The sequence below is a fragment of the Otolemur garnettii genome, unplaced genomic scaffold, assembly GCF_000181295.1.
Source record: "Otolemur garnettii isolate 467f Iridium unplaced genomic scaffold, OtoGar3 scaffold00103, whole genome shotgun sequence".
NCBI classification, from domain to species: Eukaryota; Metazoa; Chordata; class Mammalia; order Primates; family Galagidae; genus Otolemur; species Otolemur garnettii.
In genome coordinates, this window is record NW_003852498.1 from 2,166,673 (window position 1) to 2,184,080 (window position 17,408).

Consider the following 17,408-nt stretch of genomic DNA (forward strand, 5'->3'; position numbering starts at 1 on the left):
CTACATTCTTAACACTTGGAATTGGACTTTAAAGTTTACTCTTCTTTCGAGCCAAGATCTAGAAGTTATTTTGAGCTCTTCCTTTATCCAAACAGTTACTGAACATTATTTTGCTCCACCCTTTCCAGCTCATAATCACAATTAGTGGAATAAGAAAAGGAAGAAGAAAAGGTAAAATCCATTCCACTTCAACCCATGAAAGATCATGAGTTTAGAACTAGAATTCTACCTACAGGATAAGCACAAATGTTCAAATAATTGACAGCAACCAAAATAATTACCTCTACTAACTATAAAGCATAGAATGTATTTTGGATTCAGGATACCATAAATACTGTACAAAAAAATAAAATATAATGATAACAATAAGATGAGTGAAAAAGTTGCCAAATTTATCACATTGTCTCCATTTTCTTAATCTTACAGTTTGACTAAAACCATTCCTTATCTCACATTCACACAAAATATATAAGAAGTTTTAAAATAGAGGAGAAAATGAAAAACAGAAATAGTGAAAGCATATTTTTTTTCTTTCATTGTCTGTCCATTCCTTCTATTCCTTTTGTCCAGGCACTGCTTTTCATCTAGTGCTACTCAGGAAGTGTCATCATTCACCTTGTTAATTTTCACAAACAGCTCAACAATCCTTTCCCCAGGTTGAAGTTCAAGGTTGTATATCTGATTTGTTTGCAATTTAGGGATAGATACGATCACTTTACCACCAACTGACTTTGAGCTAACAACATCAAAAGAAGACTCTATTTCAAGATTCCACTCCCGGGCACTGTTATCTAAAGCATAAAGAGAAAAAGAAAAATACATATATTAAATCATAAGCATTATCCCTGCACTCCTCAGAACTCATCTCTAAACCACCCAGTGCCAACTGGGTACAGTAGCTCACACCTATAATCCTAGCACTCTGAAGGCCAAGGCAGGTAGATCACTTGAACTCAAGAGTTTGAGACCAGTCTAAGCAAGAGCAAGACTCCATCTCTACCAAAAATAGAAAAACAAGCCAGGCATAGGGGCGCACACCTATAGACCCAGCTACGCAGGAGGCTGAGGCAAAAGGGTTGGTTGCTCAAGCCCAGGAGTTTGAGGTTGCTGTGAGCTATGACACCACAGCACTCTACCCAAGGTGACAGAGTGAGACTCTGTCTCCAAAAAAAAAAAAATCCCATCAATTGCTCCACTATGCTGTCATAATCAAATGTTCGCTTTTTTATTTGGCAGTTTTTGGCCCAGCGCCCTACTCCTTTGAGCCACAGGCGCCGCCCATAATCAAATGTTTAGTGAAAATTTTCTTTTAATCTTTAGAGTTTAATCCTTATTCTGAAGAAGAATAACCAAAATTGCACATTTTATATAGACTTCCACTCTAAAAACTTTGCAAGTCATAAAAACTTTATAAACAGGACATAAACGGAAAATGGCAAATGGAAAGTTAACATAAATTTTCCAGGAAGATACACATTTGCTCCTTTTGATAAGGTAACAGGAAAATATTGAGGCTTTTAAAGCTACAGAATAAGCTATAAATGTATAGGTATTAGAACTAATCAAACGTGAAAAAATAGAGATGCATTCTAAATTCTAAATGTAGCTAATTCATGCAAGAAATGTTTACTGTGCCATGTGCCTCACCAACTGCCAGGAATTAAATGGTGACCAGGTTAGACATGGACCCTACCCTCATGAACTCAAAGTAAATGGAATATAGATAAGTACAAAAGTGCAATGATACCAGGAGGAGAGAAATAGAAGGCTGTTGAGAAATATACATGTGAACTATGGGAGCATTTCTAACAGAGAGGGTAAGGAAGGCTTTTGTTATAAAGCAGCGTCTAGCCGAAACCAGAGAGGGTCTCAGCCAAGCCCGGAGGAAGCTGACGAGTATTCTGGGCACAGAGCAGGGAAGGCCCAGGAATGAGTGAGAGCAACCCCATAACAAAGAACCTGGGGCAAGGACGAAGCCAGGATGGGGGGCTGCATGACGGACGCTCAAAGCAGGGTACAGATCACACTGGGTCTTTTAGGTTAAGTGAGAAGTTTGGCAGTTTCACCCGATCAATGGGGAGTCACTGAAGATTTTTCATCAAAAAAGAGTAACATGATCAGATCTGTAAGAATCGCTAAGGGCCCAAGCACAATGATATACCAGTATGCATACAGAAAGAAGCAGAAAGACACCAAATCTCTATCTGTGCAAAAAGATGTCAAAAATGGCACTTGGAAAATCCAGAAACAGAGAAGAGGCAAAGAAAAGGGGCAGTCAGAGAGAAGGTAAAACAGCACAGAAGGAGAGGGTGATAGGGAAAAAGAAAGGTCAGGGAGCTGCCATGAGGATGGAGCTTGGGTATGGAACTGGGGAGTAGGGCAGAATATTCCACGAGAGCTTGAAAGTAGAGTTTTATATATGTGCAACATAACCCTTTCTTCCACCTCCTATAAAATTTACATTGTTTGAGGTCTCTGGAATTGGATTTGTGTTTGATTTTGATTTTCAAATAAGACAGAGTGCTAAGACAAAATCTGGGCAAAAGCTTTTTTAGGTTACATTAAAGGAACTAGTGATGAGACCCAAAAAAGGCTGGAGAGACAGGGGAGTAGAGCCAGCAGTGAAGGTTCTCATTCTTTACTGCCACAGACAGGAAGAAGAGCAGTGACTCATGCAGATATGCTTCCGTTTGTACCATGTGGGGCAAGACCTGGAGGGAGTTCCTGTGTAACAGCGTCTACCTTCCTCTCTGAAGGGAGGTTCCTGTGTAAACAGCTTCTACCTTCCTCTCTGAAGGGAGGTTCCTGTGTAACAGCTTCTACCTTCCTCTCTGAAGAAGGGGAGGGAGAAGGTTATCAGTTGATAAATATCTCACGGACCCTTCTCCTACAAAGAAAGATAGGATGGATAATCATGGCTTTGCTGCAAAAGAAAGAATCAAAAAGACTAACAAGCTGATTGATGACCAAAGACTTTGTAACTGGCCCTGCTCACAACTAGGGGACCACACCAGGCCTGCTCTAAAGATGGTCACACACAAGCTCATCGTTTGCATCTCCCATCAGCCAAAAGCACAGGTGGATTTGAGGCATACCAAAGTAAAATTAACCCTGGACTTAAGAACTGTTTTTATTTACTAACTAATTAATTCTAAGAAACAATAATCAACAAGCCCTGAATTAGGTTTGTTCTGATCCAGCCACTCTTGCAGGTTACCCACTCATAGCCTCCAGGTTTTGAATCTATCAGCTGATGGGTCACCAAGTCTACTCTCTCACCAGTGTTTGATTCCTTTTGCTTAACGGCAAACTATGGTTACTGGGCCTAAACTTTTAAATAAAGTTTTCTTAGAACACAGCTGCTATGAACTAAATGGTATCCTTCCTCAATTCATATGTTAAAGGCTTAATACCCAGCTTATTATGAGGTAACTAAGGTTAAGAGATCATAAGAGTGGGGCAGTAATCCAATAGGACTGTGGCTTTATAAGAGGAACGGCCCTCTCCTCCCACCCCCCACCATGTGAGGACACAGCAAGAAGGCAGTGGTCTGCAAACTGGAGAGAGACCCCTCTCCAGGAAACTAATTGGCCAAGCACTTTAATCTTGGACTTTGCAGCCTCCAGAACTGTGTGAAATCATTTCTGTTATTCAAGCCACCCTGTCTATGATAACAAAAGTTAGGGCAGTCCAAACAGATTAATAAAACAGCCACATTCATTTGTTTACGTATCATCTTTGGTTGTCTTTGCACTAGAACAGCAGAGTTGTGCAGCTGCAAAAGATGCCATATGGTCCCAAAGGGCTATGTCGGTGTGCTGATCCCTGCCCTAGAATATTCCCCAAAAGGCCATTCTAACCAAGACAACAAACATGTGCCTCACAAAATAGCCTTCCCATTTTTGCTAGACTCAGCCATTCTAAAGACCTTCTTTACACTGATTTGAAATTGACTTCTCTTTAATTTCTACCTAAAGATTTTAATTCTGCCCTCTGAGCACCTACCAAACAAGCAGGCTCCTTTGCTGTCATTTCCTCTTCTGTTAGAGAATCACCTATTAGTGACAGCCTCTGGCAGGAAAACAACTGGTGCAATTCCCAGAAGTCATTGGCAAAATTCTCTAATTTCCCTTGCTTTGAACATGGAAGGTTCCCAAGTAAACCCACACTCCTTTGGACCACAACTCTTGAGTATCACACGATAACAACATTAAAGTGGCAGAATTAAGAACAGCATGAAGATCCACGGGCCTACATTGTCACCACCATATACTACACCAGCATATTTTCACCCTCTTCTTTCAAAGGCATAAAGCCCTTCTTTCTAGCAGCACATGGGAAACTAAGTAGTTTAGGGTCACAAAGCACAGGGTCTTAAATGACCAGTAATTCTCCTAATAGTACTTGGTCACTTCTTTTTACTTACTATGTTTAAAATGCATAAATCCTATTAGTTAAGGAGAGATCCATTTAATAAATTAAGACCCATTTCCAGAATACAGATCCCCATTCCATCCATCTTAGCACTAGTGAGGTATCATTTCCTGAAAAACAACTTTCATCCCCAGCTCTCCTGAAGTGGAATGCAAGATCATTTCACACTTGGACAATGTGCTGGAGGCAGGAGTAGGAAAGAAGAAGGCTTGCTATGTCATCCAGATTCCTCTACAGAGCTCACCCTTCCCAATTATACCAACTTTTGCATCCTCGCCTCATCCTAACTAAATAATTCTAGGCTCAAACAGGTCAGAAACTCTTTATCAAAACAGGTATACCCTCTCTACAATGTGAGGCCCTCCCTAGCCTGAAGGACCAGGGATACCCTCACTGGTGTCCTGTGACCCACGCAGAAGAGATTATTGACTGCAGCTTGTTCATATAACCTCAACTAGCAAGCCCCCTCCCCACCCTAGGATGGCAGAAAATGTGATGCTGGACACTGATTCATTGTAAGGTTTTACCAGAGCTGACTAAGTGAAGTTTCTTTAAGAAAAAGGTGGGGCAGGGGAGCCAAGAGGCAGACCAGAAGCAGCCTGCACTTGCTGCTCTCAAGGGGAGGGTCAAAGGTTGTGGGTAGAGGTTCATTTGCAGAACGGCCATCTCGGAGACAGCATTATGAGATATAGGAGAAGTGAAGACACACACCAAAGTGGAGGAGAGAGGTGGGGTGATCTGTTCAGCAAGATCAGAAAGTAGCTGGGGGGAAGCATCCACATGTGGGGCTCCTGAGCTTCATAGAGGCTTCCCCAACACAGCAGGCCTCTGAACTAGTCAGGGAGCTGCTTAGAGACTGTGCAGCAGCATTACACTAGAGTGGGCACAGTGGGGTTCCACTGGCTTTTGACATTGGGTCACTGCGACAGATGCCATTCTGTGCTCTCAGCCCCAGAGTGCTCAATCTGCAGAGGGGAAGGCAGAAGGGTCATCTCCACTGCAGCCACCTCCCAATTGCCCTGCCTAGCCAGAGAGGGAGCAAGAAGGACAGGCCCTCGGATGTGCACTGTGACTGGATGCTGTGTACCCCCAGGTCCCCACTGGCCACCGCCCAGGTATCTGAGCAGAGCAAGTGCCCACCTGCTCTCAGCATCTGGCACTCACATTTTGCTACCTTGACAGCATCACCACAGCCACCTGAGTAGTATCATAGCAGCTGCCTCAGTTGGACCTGAGCAAAAGAAGCCACTGTGACTCCCCACATCTCCACAGCTCCACTAGCTACAAATGGCCCACCTGCTACGGCTCAACAAGCCACTCTGCCACTGGCTGCAGTCCCACAACCTGACCAGGCACCAGCCTAGACAACCCCCTTGGTGCCTATCAAGGTCCAACACTACACACAGGCGTTCACCAAGTTCCTATAAACCTCCCTGCCTCTAGCTGCAGTCCCACAACATGCCCAAGTGCCCACCAAGGTCCCACAACCTTCCCAGACACCAGCCTACCTCCCACAATCCACCTGTACACCTGCAATGGTCCCATGACCTGCACAGGCACCCACACAGTTTCTGAAACCTACCTAAGTGCTGCCTGTTACAAGAAGAACTGGTACCTAGCCTACAAAAATTATTTCATAGCATTGAGAAGGGCATCCTCCCTAATACATTCAAGGACACAACAACAACAACAACAACAACAAAGAAAACTACAGATCAATATTCCCTATGAACATAGATGCAAAAATCCTCAACAAAATACTAGCAAACTGAATTTAATACCACAATAAAAAGATAATTCACCATAATCAAGTGGGTTTCATCCCATGGATGCAAAGATGGTTCAACATATCTGAATCAATAAATGTGATTTACTGCATAAACAGAAGTAAAAGCAAACACCATATGATCATCTCAATAGATCTGAAAAAGCACTCAGCCACAAGAGAAAGAAATAAAGAGCATCCAAATCAGGAAAGGGAAGTCAAACTATCCTTTTTGCTGATGAAAAATCTTGTATCTAGAAAATCCTACAGACTCCACCAAGAGACTCCTAGAATTAATAAATAAGTTCAGCAAAGTCTCCAGTTACAAAATCAAGGTAGACTAATCAGCAGCATTTCTATATATAAATAACAGTCAACCTGAAAATCAAATCAAGGATTCGATAAAATTTACAGAAGCTACAAAGAAAATACTTAGGAATGTGCTTAACCAAGGAGGTAAAAGATCTCCACAAGGAGAACACCTATGAAAGAAACTAGAGATGAAACACAAAAATATGGAAAACATCCCTTCTTTATGGATTGGCAGAATCAACATCATTGAAGTGTCCATACTGTCCTAAGTGATTTACATATTTTATGCAATTCCCATCAAAACAACTGTCTCATTTCACAGACCCAGAAAAAATAATCCTAAACTTCATTTGAAACCAAAAAAGAACCTGAAGAGCCAAAGTAATCCTAAGTAAAAAGAACAAGACTAGAGGCATCACATTATCTGAATTCAATTTATACTACAAGGACATAGTAACCAAAACAGCATGGTACTAGTATAAAAGTAGAGACATAGACAGATAGAAGAGAATAGATGAGCCAGTCATAAAAACCATACCACTATGACCAACTAATCTTTGACAAAGAATGAAACAGGACCCCTAAATCTTCCATATACAAAAATTAACTCAAGATGGATAAAATAATCAATTATAAGCCATGAAACCATAAAAATTCTAGAAGAGAATGTAGGAAAAACTCTTTTAGACATTGGCCTTGGCAAGGGATTTATGACTAAGACCCCAAAGGCAAATACAGCAGCAACAAAAATAAATAAATGAGACTTAGTTAAATTAAAAAAAAACTTCTGCACAGCAAGGGAATTAATCAAAAGAATGAATAGACAACCTACAGAATGGAAGAGCATATTCGCAAACTATGGACTTATAACTAGAATCTTCAAAGAACTCAAGAAATCAGCACAAATAAAACAAACAACCTCATCTAAAAGTGGGCAAAAGACGTGAAAGGAAGTTTCTCAAAAGAAGGTAGAGAAATGGCCAATAAACATGAAGAAAAATGCTCAGCATCACTAACCATCAGAGAAATGCAAATTAAAACTATAATGAGATACCACCTTACCCCCGTCAGAATAGCCATTATTAAAAAGTTAAAAAACAACAGATGATGGTATGGATGCAAAAAAAAGAGAACACTTATACACTATTGGTGGGACTGCAAATTAGCACAACCTCTATGGAAAACAGTACAGAGATTGCTCAAAAAATAAACTATACCACCCGCCATTCAATCCAGCAATCCCACTGCCAGGTATCTACCCAACAGAAAAGAAGTCATTGTATCAAAAAGACACTTGCATTTGAATGTTTATCACAGTACAATTCACAATTGCAATCTAAGTGCCCATCAATTCAGGAGTTAATAAAAAAGTGATGAACACACACACACCCCATGGATTGCTACTCAGCCATAAGAAAGGAATGAAATAATGTTACATGCAGCAACTTGGTTGGAACTGAGACCACTATCCTGTATCTCAGGAATGGAAAACCAAACACCATACATCCTCACTAGTAACTGAGAGGTGAAAAATAACAGGCACTATGGACACAAAAGATGTAAGGTGAGAGGAGAGGTATGAGATGAACACTCATTGATTGGGTACAATGAACACTACGTGAGGATGAATACACCAAAAAAACCTTGATTTAAACATTACACAAGATATCCATGTAACAAAAACATCTGTGCCTCCTTAGTATTTTGAAATAAAACAAAACCAAAAGCTAACAGATAGAAAAGAAAATAAAAACAAAACACCATGCGTCCGACCTGGATGACAATATGTGAGAAGGGTGAGAATCTGTAGGAAGGATAAGCAGCTACATAGTGCAGATTGTACTGTTCCTTCATTCAAAGGTTCATCAAGACAACCCCAGTATGTATAAATGTGTCCACACCTTGAAAGTCCTCTTTAAAATGCCAGCTTCTTTTTATATTTCTATACAGTCCACTCTTCTATCAAGATATGGTTGGTGGGGAGAACAAAAGTTGTCTAGGGGAAATGGGTATAAGAAGAGACACATATAGGAGAAAGATGAGAAGATGGCTGAGTACATTTATCCAGGTGTGCCAATAAGGAACAGGAAGACATACTCTCAAACTATATGCTAAGCCTTGCTTAAATCGATTGAAATAAAGCCTTTTCTTAGTAAAGCATCACAAGAACGGAGAAGCATGAATCCTATGTACTCAATTTCGATGTAAGGACAATTAATGACCTAGTACACAGTGAGGGGTGGGGGAAAGGGAGAACAGAGAGAGGGAAGAAGGAAGAAGGGTGGGAGAAGGGAAGAGCAGAGAGAGAGAAGGAAGGAGGGGCTTGGGGGAAAGGAAAGGCAGAGAGAGGGAAGGAGGGAGAGGGTGGGGGTCTCGGTGTGTGACACATCTTTTGGGAGCAAGACACTATTATAAGAGGGACTTTATCTAACAAATGCAATCAGTGTAACCTGGTTTCTTGTACCCTCAATGAATCCCCAACGATAAAAAAAAAATTTTTTTTTTTAAATAAAGCCTGGACAATCAATGTCTTCATCCAGTCATATGATGTCTAGTTTCAAGAAAAACTGGGTCTTCCACACTTATGCCTTCATACAAACAGAGGAAAGGAACCACGGAATGTGAGAGACAGAGGAAACTGGAAATGTCCTTGTCACTGTGCAATGTCTATGAGGCCCTGACTTCAGTACCTCATCCCCAACCTCCTGAGCCAACAGACAGGACAAGAGCTCAGCTTTCCCAACCCCAGTGCTCTCTACTTTCCACCAGCCTCTTAAGGAAATAGGTTCCAAAGAATGACATCAGAAGGCACACATTGATTGACATTTGTACATGATTAATGAGAAAAAGCAAAAGCAAAGGTCCTTTTTACCTCTTAGTGTCCTAAATCCAAATATCAAATACATTCATATATGCAACAAAGCATCCTGGGGGCATCGCAACAATAAAACGGTAGCCTATTAATAAGAGGGGTTTGCAAAAGGAACAGTAAGATCCACAAACATGGAGACTGTATCTGACCCTCCACTAAAGGTATAATTATATGGTGCCACACTTCCTCCGCTTGTCAGAATACAATCTGAACTACCTGATGAGAGCACTGAAACAGTTATGTGAGCAATTCTGTCAAACAAATAAAATCTATTTCTTGAATAACTACTATCTATCAGTATACACCTGGACAGACACACAAATTATACTCCAGCCCCAAAAGGCAAAGATGTTGTTGCTTCTGACCCTCAAAATGCACTTAGAAAACCAAAATACACCCAAAGGTCTCAATTAAGAATACAGGCTGGCATCTGGGGGGTTAAGGACTAGCAAGGAAATGGAAGTTCAGAGACAGAACATTGAAGTCAGCATGAAATGGAGCTGCAAAGGCTGAGAGACTGCTTATGTAAGATGAAAAGATGCTTCATCTCACTGGGGGGAAGAGCTATTCAGAGCTGGCTGCCTGGCTCAGCTTCGCCTGCTGAGCTCCTCAGGGCTCCCCCTTCTGCCCGCTGGCTTTCTCCCGCATCTTTAATAGGAAGCCGAAAGGGAAAAGGTCGTCCAGTGCGTTTAAAGACACAGCAATGACACCACGTTGAAATGACCAAGCTGCAGAATGTGTCGATTCAAACATAAGATACTTTCCTGTCTTCCTGATAGAATCACAGGACAGACTTAAGCAGCTGCTTTTCAAAGAGCTATGCCCGGCATTGGCCAGAAAGGCAGGTGCACAGTTCATTACAACAGCTGTTTGTCTTCCTCCTCCTTCACCAAGCAGCAAGATCTCCTTGCCTACTCAGCAGGACAAAATCCTCAAAAATGAAAACCAGGCAAAAGAGACCCAAGGCAAAATCCACCTCCCTCCAAAACAAGGATAAGTTAATAAGGTGCACATAAGAAAATTTACTTAACAATAAGGGAGTTAATCAAAGGAAAGATTATTCAAGCAACCTAACTACCCATTAAGTTATGTCCAAAGATAAATACTGGTATGTTACAGGGAGAATAATGATGAATGAAAAATGACTCAAAGTGAACGTAAGAAGAAAATGAACACATGTGTATCAGTTAAGGTACTATTTTTTTCTAACTGTGGCAACAAAAGATTGAACAGTGTATTATTTCAACAGAACATACTTCAAGCCCAATGTGAATAATTTGCATCAGATTATACATATGAAAGCACTAGAATGGATAAGATGATCAATAAACCATCTCTCTATTTCTCTCTCCATTTCTGTCTCTCTGTCTCTCTTTTATACACACTCCACCCACCACCACCACCCACCAGGACCACAGTTAAATGAGTATGTCTTTCTATCTCTCTGTGTCTGTCTGTCCCTCTCAGACGTACACCACCCTACTACCACCACCCAAGGCCTATAGGATGAAACAGACAGTTTGAAATAATCTCCTCAATGACCAACCATTTCTCATTTGCTTTTGTCTCTTACCTTCAGAAAATACAGATTTGGCTCAATTGAACAGCAATCTAGGGTCACCAGGGCCCTAATGAGAACAGAACACTTGTACTGAGACACCACAATCTTCTTACTGATTTCATCTAGTTAGGCCTCCACTCAACTGAACTGAACACTGTATGCTATCATTTAAGAACTCTTTGCACCTGTAATCCTAGCACTCTGGAAGGCTGAGGTGGGTGGATTGCCTGAGCTCACAGGTCCAAGACCAGCCTGAGCAAGAGCAAGACCTCATCTCTTAAAAATAGTCAGGTGTCGTGGTGGGCACCTGTAAGGGCCAGCTACTTGGGAGGCTGAGGCAAGAGAATCACTTGAGCCCAAGAGTTTGAGGTTGCTGTGAGCTATGGCATCACAGCACTGTACCAAGGTCGACAAAAAGAGACTCTGTCTCTTAAAAAAACAAAAGCTCTCACTTGCTTCCACCTTCACCCTTGATTTCTCCAACTTCTCAGAATCTCACTGACCTTTGATTTTCTGGCTCTCATCCTGGAAGACTATCACACAATCTTGTTTTGTTTGGTAATTCTTTCTATCTCCTCTCCCCTCCCCACTCCCAGCAAGGTGCACCATGGGTAGGGAAGGAGAGGTGTGCCTGCTCTGTTTCTTTTCTGCACCAAACACAGTGCTAAGCAAAGAACTCAACAAATATTTGACCAGCTATTAACTGGTTCATTGACATCTGTGAGATTTCTGAGGTTTTATTCCAAAGTTTCTTGATAGTGAATAGTTCTTTCAACTAAAAAAGTAGTATTCTTCACCTGGAAAACTGTCTTTATGTCTTGCTGACACTCTCGTTTATTTCCCACTCTTCACAAGGCTTGTGTGTCAGGGCCCTCACAGGAGTGCTCCTAGTTCTGAAGAAAACGTGCGGGGATAGAAAGTCAGTCTAACGAGTTGAGCAAACCAAGAATTCGACACCAAAAGTGACTGCAGATGCGGCACAAAGAAGTTCAATCTGGCAAGTCAAATTCTTTCAAGAAAGAAAACTAACCTTAGAAACTTTTCTTTCATTCTTTCTTTTTCTTTTTTTCTTTTGCAAAATATCCAAAAAGGTATCCACCTACCTACCTGCGTTATATTGTCCATTTTCATGACAAATTACTTTGTCTCCATTTTTCACTTTTATAAGTTGAACGTAAAGAAAACTAAATCTCTGAAAAACATATCTATATATACATACTGCCATTACAAACCCAATCTTTATGACAAGGAGGAGATTTAAAAAGAAAAACAAGAAATCACGTCTCTTAGCTTACCATATGTTGGGGAAAAGGTGAAGTAGTTCAGATGACAAATATTATAGGCTTCAATTCTAACATCTTTCCAGATTCCCTGGGTAGGAAAGGAAGGGCCCCAGTCCCAGCTAAAGGAACACTGCTCCTGTCATGTCAAGGGGGAAAAAGAAGATACATTCTGATTATCATGAAATTTAAACATTATGAAAAAGTCTCATTTTAAAATTTTAAATATATGTATCAGTCCGCTATAGCTACTATAACAAAATACCACAAACAAGTGGCTTAAACAATGGAAATTTATTTTCTCACAGTTCTGGAGGCCAAAAGTCCAAGGCCAGAGTGTCATCAGGTTTGGGCCCTTCTGAGGCCTCTCGACTTGGTTTGTAAATGACCACCTTCTTGCTGTGTCCTCACATATTTTTTTTCTGCGTCCAAATATCCCTAGTATCTCTCCCTGTTATCTCTGTCGTCCAAATTTCCTCTCCTTACAAGGGTACAGTCATATTGGACTAGGGTCTACCTAACTACCTCATTTTAACTTAATCACCTCTTTAAAGACCCTATCTCCAGATAACAAGTTGACTCGTGAGGTCATTTTGAGGTATGGGGGTTTAGGAGTTCAACATATAAACTTTGGAGGGCCACAAGTCAACTCATAACCACATCTATATGACCTGCCCACATACACAGACTCTAAGATGACCCATGATGATTCACCTCTGGTATTCATGCCCCTGTGTAATCTCCTCCCTTTGAATATGGATTGGGCCTAGTGAATCACTTCTAACCAACAGAAATATAGCAGAAGGGATGTTACTTGGTTAATTTGGTTTTGAAAGACTAAGCCTTCCGCTCTGGGCACTCTCTTCTGCCCTCTGTTGGCCAAAAGGGAAGCCCGCTTCTGTGTCATGGCAGGACCCATCCCAGACAGCTTAGAAACCTGAGGCCTGCCAACAACCAACCACAAGCAAGCTTACAAACCAATAACCAACCGCAAGCAAGCTTACAAACAGACACACTTCAGCCTGTGTCAAGCCTTGAGATGATGGCAGGCCTGGCCCAAAGCTTGAGTACAAACTCACTGAAAGATCTTGAGCCAGAGGCACCAGCTAAGCCACAACTCAGAATCCTGACCGACAGAAACTACCATAATAAGTGTTGTGCTGACAAGTTTTGGCATAATTTGTTACCCAGTGATAGATAACGAATCTATTCGTTATCAACCCATGCTTCAGCCTATATCAACCTGTGCTTCATACTTAAACCTGGTAGAAATGTTCTAAGAGCATAAGATCTAATTATGAAGAGTGATACATTTATTCTTCAAAAGTATATTACATTGAAGCAACACAGTGCTCTTTAAGCTTTTCCAAAATATCTCTGAAATTAACCATTGTGTTTAAATGTAATAACTATAAAGATATTGTATTTAAATGTAATAATTATAAAGAATGAAGAAACATATTGAAAGATAAAAATTTTATAAACAGGGTTTTAAAAAAATTCCAGTTAGACTTCTTCCAACTAGTTCCTTGAGTCTGAATTCAAAAGTCCTTGTTTCTGAACATAGAGCCCCAAACATTCGATGTAAATCTTAAACACCGACACAGGTGGCCAAGGAAGACACTTTAGCAAATCTTATTCAAACTGACTCTCTGTTTCTCCCTTCTTAACACTCTATATCCATATTAAGGTATAATGGTTCAAATTCAAAAAAAATAGGAAAGGGATTTTTAAATCCCCTTTGAGCAAAAATTTTTATAACTTCTACTTTTGGGGTTCTGTTCTGTATTGTTTTGTTTTGTTTTTGTTTAAGACCAAATCTCACTCTGTTGCCCAGCTTAGAGTGCAGTGATGTTATTCTAGCTCACTGCAACCACAGACTCCCAGGCTTACCCGATAATCCTGCCTCAGCCTCCTGAGTAGCTGAGACTACAGGTGTGTGACAGCATGCCTGGCTACTTTTTTCTATTTTTAGTAGAGATGAGGTCTCACCCTTGCTTAGGCTGCTCTGGAACTCCTGACCTCAGGCCATCCTCCAGCCTTGACTTCACAGAGTACTAGTGTTACACAAGTGTGAGCCACTGTTCCTGGCCACCTGCTACTTCTTAAAACAAAAACATTATTTTCAAAACACAGTTAATTAAGAGTCTCAGCTTTTTAAAAGAAACCAGCACCAGAGGAAGTACTAAGAGCCTTCTGAATGGAGGCATTTGGCCAAACTGTTCTCATTTAAGTGTAGTATAATTTCCTTAGCTCTGAATTTGTCTAAGATAGAGAGAAATTTGTTTCCAATACAGAAAAAAATGAAGAACTAAAACTGCTTCGTAGTATCCACATCTGTCTAAATTTACCCCTTAAGTATCCGAGTCTCATAGCAGGATGAAAACCACCTTGGGAACATTTACTGGGGAGTTTGTAGTACACACGTGTATTTCTTTATTTGGGGATAACAAAGAGGGAGAGTAAAACATTCAACATCTTACCAGACAGACTATTTCCCCCATCAAGGGCTACATTCCTTCTTATTCACACAACCTCTCCATATGTGAATTTTCACTAATCCAGGAAGTATCTATGAAATGTTTTCTGTGTTTCAGGCTGGACGGATGTCGATGTATGAAACAAAGTCCCTCTGCTCACTGGGAGAGCAGGAAATTCGAGCATTGAATAAATAATTATAAGCATAATGAGTTTTACAAAGGAAATAGGCAGGGAACATATAGCCAAAGGTTGGGGGTGGCAGATGTGAGTGTCAAGACAAATTTCCCTGGAAAAAAGTGACATTTATATGGAGGCTGAAAGGGTGAGTACCATTTATCCACTGTGATTAGAAGAAAGACATAAGGTATAGGGTCTGGAATTGAAGAAGGTTGGACTGAAGATGCAATAATGGGAGTCTCTGGCAAATCAATTAGTTATTGCAGAAATGAAGGTAAATGGGTAGAGAGGGTATACAATAAAAGTGGCTAGAAGAGGCAGCACCCGTGCTCAGTGGGTAGGGCGCCGGCCACATACACCAAGGCTGGCAGGTCTGAACATATCCCAGGCCAGCTAAAACAATGATGACAACTGCAACAACAACAACAACAACAAAAAATAGCCCGGCGTTGTGGCAGGCACCTATAGCCCCAGCTACTTGGGAGGCTGAGGCAAGAGAGTCTCTTAAGCCTAGGAGTTTGAGGTTGCTGTGAGCTATGATACCATAGCACACTACCGAGGGCAACATAGTGAGATTCTATCTCAAAAAAAAAAAAAGTGGCTAGAACAGACAGGCCTGAATAATGTAACTTTTAAGAGGGGGAGGATGTGGATAAAGAGATACAGAAGGAACAGCCAGAGACTGAAGTAGAAAACAAGAAGGACGAGGCTGACCACTGGTAAGAGGGTAGTTAAAGCAACGGACCCCGCCACCTACGCTGCACAGAGAAGGAAGCTGAGGCAAGTGGGGACTTACGTTGATAAGGAGAAAGTGGCAGAATCAAAGAACTGGGGAAGAAAAGTGACATTTTTCTTTTAACGAGACACTTCCCACCTCTATTCCCACTGACTTCACAGAAGCTAAGTGGTGGCATTTTGTTTTTGTTTTGTTTTGTTTTGTTTGGGTTTGGTTTGGTTTGGTTTGGTGGTGGTGGGGGGGGTTGGGACAGAATCTCCCTTTGTTGCCCTCAGTACAGTGCCATGGTGTCATAGCTCACGGCAACCTCAAACTCTTGGGCTCAAGTGATTCTCTTGCCTCAGTGTCCTGAGTAGCTGACGGACTACAGGTGCCCTCCCTAACACCCAGCTATTTTTAGAGATGGGGTCTTGCTCTTGCTCAGGCTGGTCTTGAACTTGTGATCTCAAGCAATCCACCTGCCTTGGCCTCCCAGAGTGCTAGGATTACAGGTGTGAAGCACCCCACCAGGCCTATCAGAGGCATTTTGTTCATTACAAATTTAAAAATCTGTATTTACAGTAATAAGCCTCCAAAATACATAATATCACTACTCTTCTTGGATTACTATATAGCACTTAACAATATTCAAAGTGCATTAATTTATATTATTATTTCACTGAATCCTCATATAACACTATCAAGAAGGAATGACAGGGATTATTAGCGCCATCTACTAATGACAGGCGTGCCCAAGGTCACTCTGTGTTTGTAATGCCAAAATTCAGATATGAGACTCCTGACTTGGTCTCCAACTCAGGTCTCTTCCCGCTGGACCCTGTCAATCTAGCCAGAAACCTGAAGATGCAATTTGTAATTGTTCTGGAAGCCTGCCCCCAGGTTAGTGTCCCCTACGTTGTGACAGCTGAAAACTGGGTCTGTTTCCTGATTTTGTTGACACAAGTTTTGTTCTGTATAGATAATTTTAGAGTATGTTTTAAATGGTACCGATTAAATAGAGAGTAGAGGGGAAATACCACTTGAATAAAGGTATAACATGTATGTTACCTTTACTGACAACTTGAAAACTAACTTTTCACATTAGGATCCAGGATAGTCGTAGTTTCTGTAAAGGTTAAACATGGAAGAGGGAGTGCAACCACTAGCATTGAGAACACTGTGTCATTTGAAACCCAAGGCAAAAAACAAACACAAACAAATCAAAAGATGAATCTTAACACAGAAGCGTAAGTATCCAAGTATACTGCAGGCTACTTAACTGCTAACTATTGTCAGAGGAGTACTCTAAAGCTGTTCAGTTAGAGTAATATGAACAAGTGGTTAATGAGTCACTGACACAAATTTGAGTAGGTTGAACCAAACAAAAGGAAGTACAACTTTAACCTTCGTACTTACCTTAAGGAAACATAATCTAATGGTTAAGTCCATCTAGCCTGAAGAGAGCCATTTAATCAGAATGTTATTACCTAATTAACAGTTTCACTTAAAGAGTGCTAGAATGAACTAGCTTCACATTGTGAAGAGTGCTTCACAATGAACCACATAATTACAGTGCCTCAGAAAATTAAAAATGGGATTACCATATGGTCCAGCAATACCACTTCTGGGTATATATCCAAAAGAACTGAAGGCAGGATCTTGCAGAGAAATCAGTACACCCATGTTCATAACATTACTCAGAACAGTCAAAAGGTGGCAACCCAGGCTGGGCACCTGTGGCTCAAGCGACTAAGGCGCCAGCCACATACACCTAAGCTGGCAGGTTCAAATCCAGCCCAGGCCCACCAAAA

The 17,408-nt window shown here is 41.1% G+C and overlaps 1 protein-coding gene across 1 annotated transcript in view; it reads right to left on the reverse strand.

Moving 5' to 3' along the window:
- The window catches only part of MANBA (mannosidase beta), a 113,681-nt gene that overhangs the window by 66,081 nt on the left and 30,192 nt on the right, over positions 1-17,408 (reverse strand). Inside the window, exons 5-6 of the mRNA XM_003796326.3 lie at positions 12,240-12,363; positions 616-791 (exon numbers count right to left, since the gene is read on the reverse strand). Of these exons, the coding sequence (XP_003796374.3) occupies positions 616-791; positions 12,240-12,363 (300 nt within the window). The remainder of the gene's footprint in view (positions 1-615; positions 792-12,239; positions 12,364-17,408) is intronic.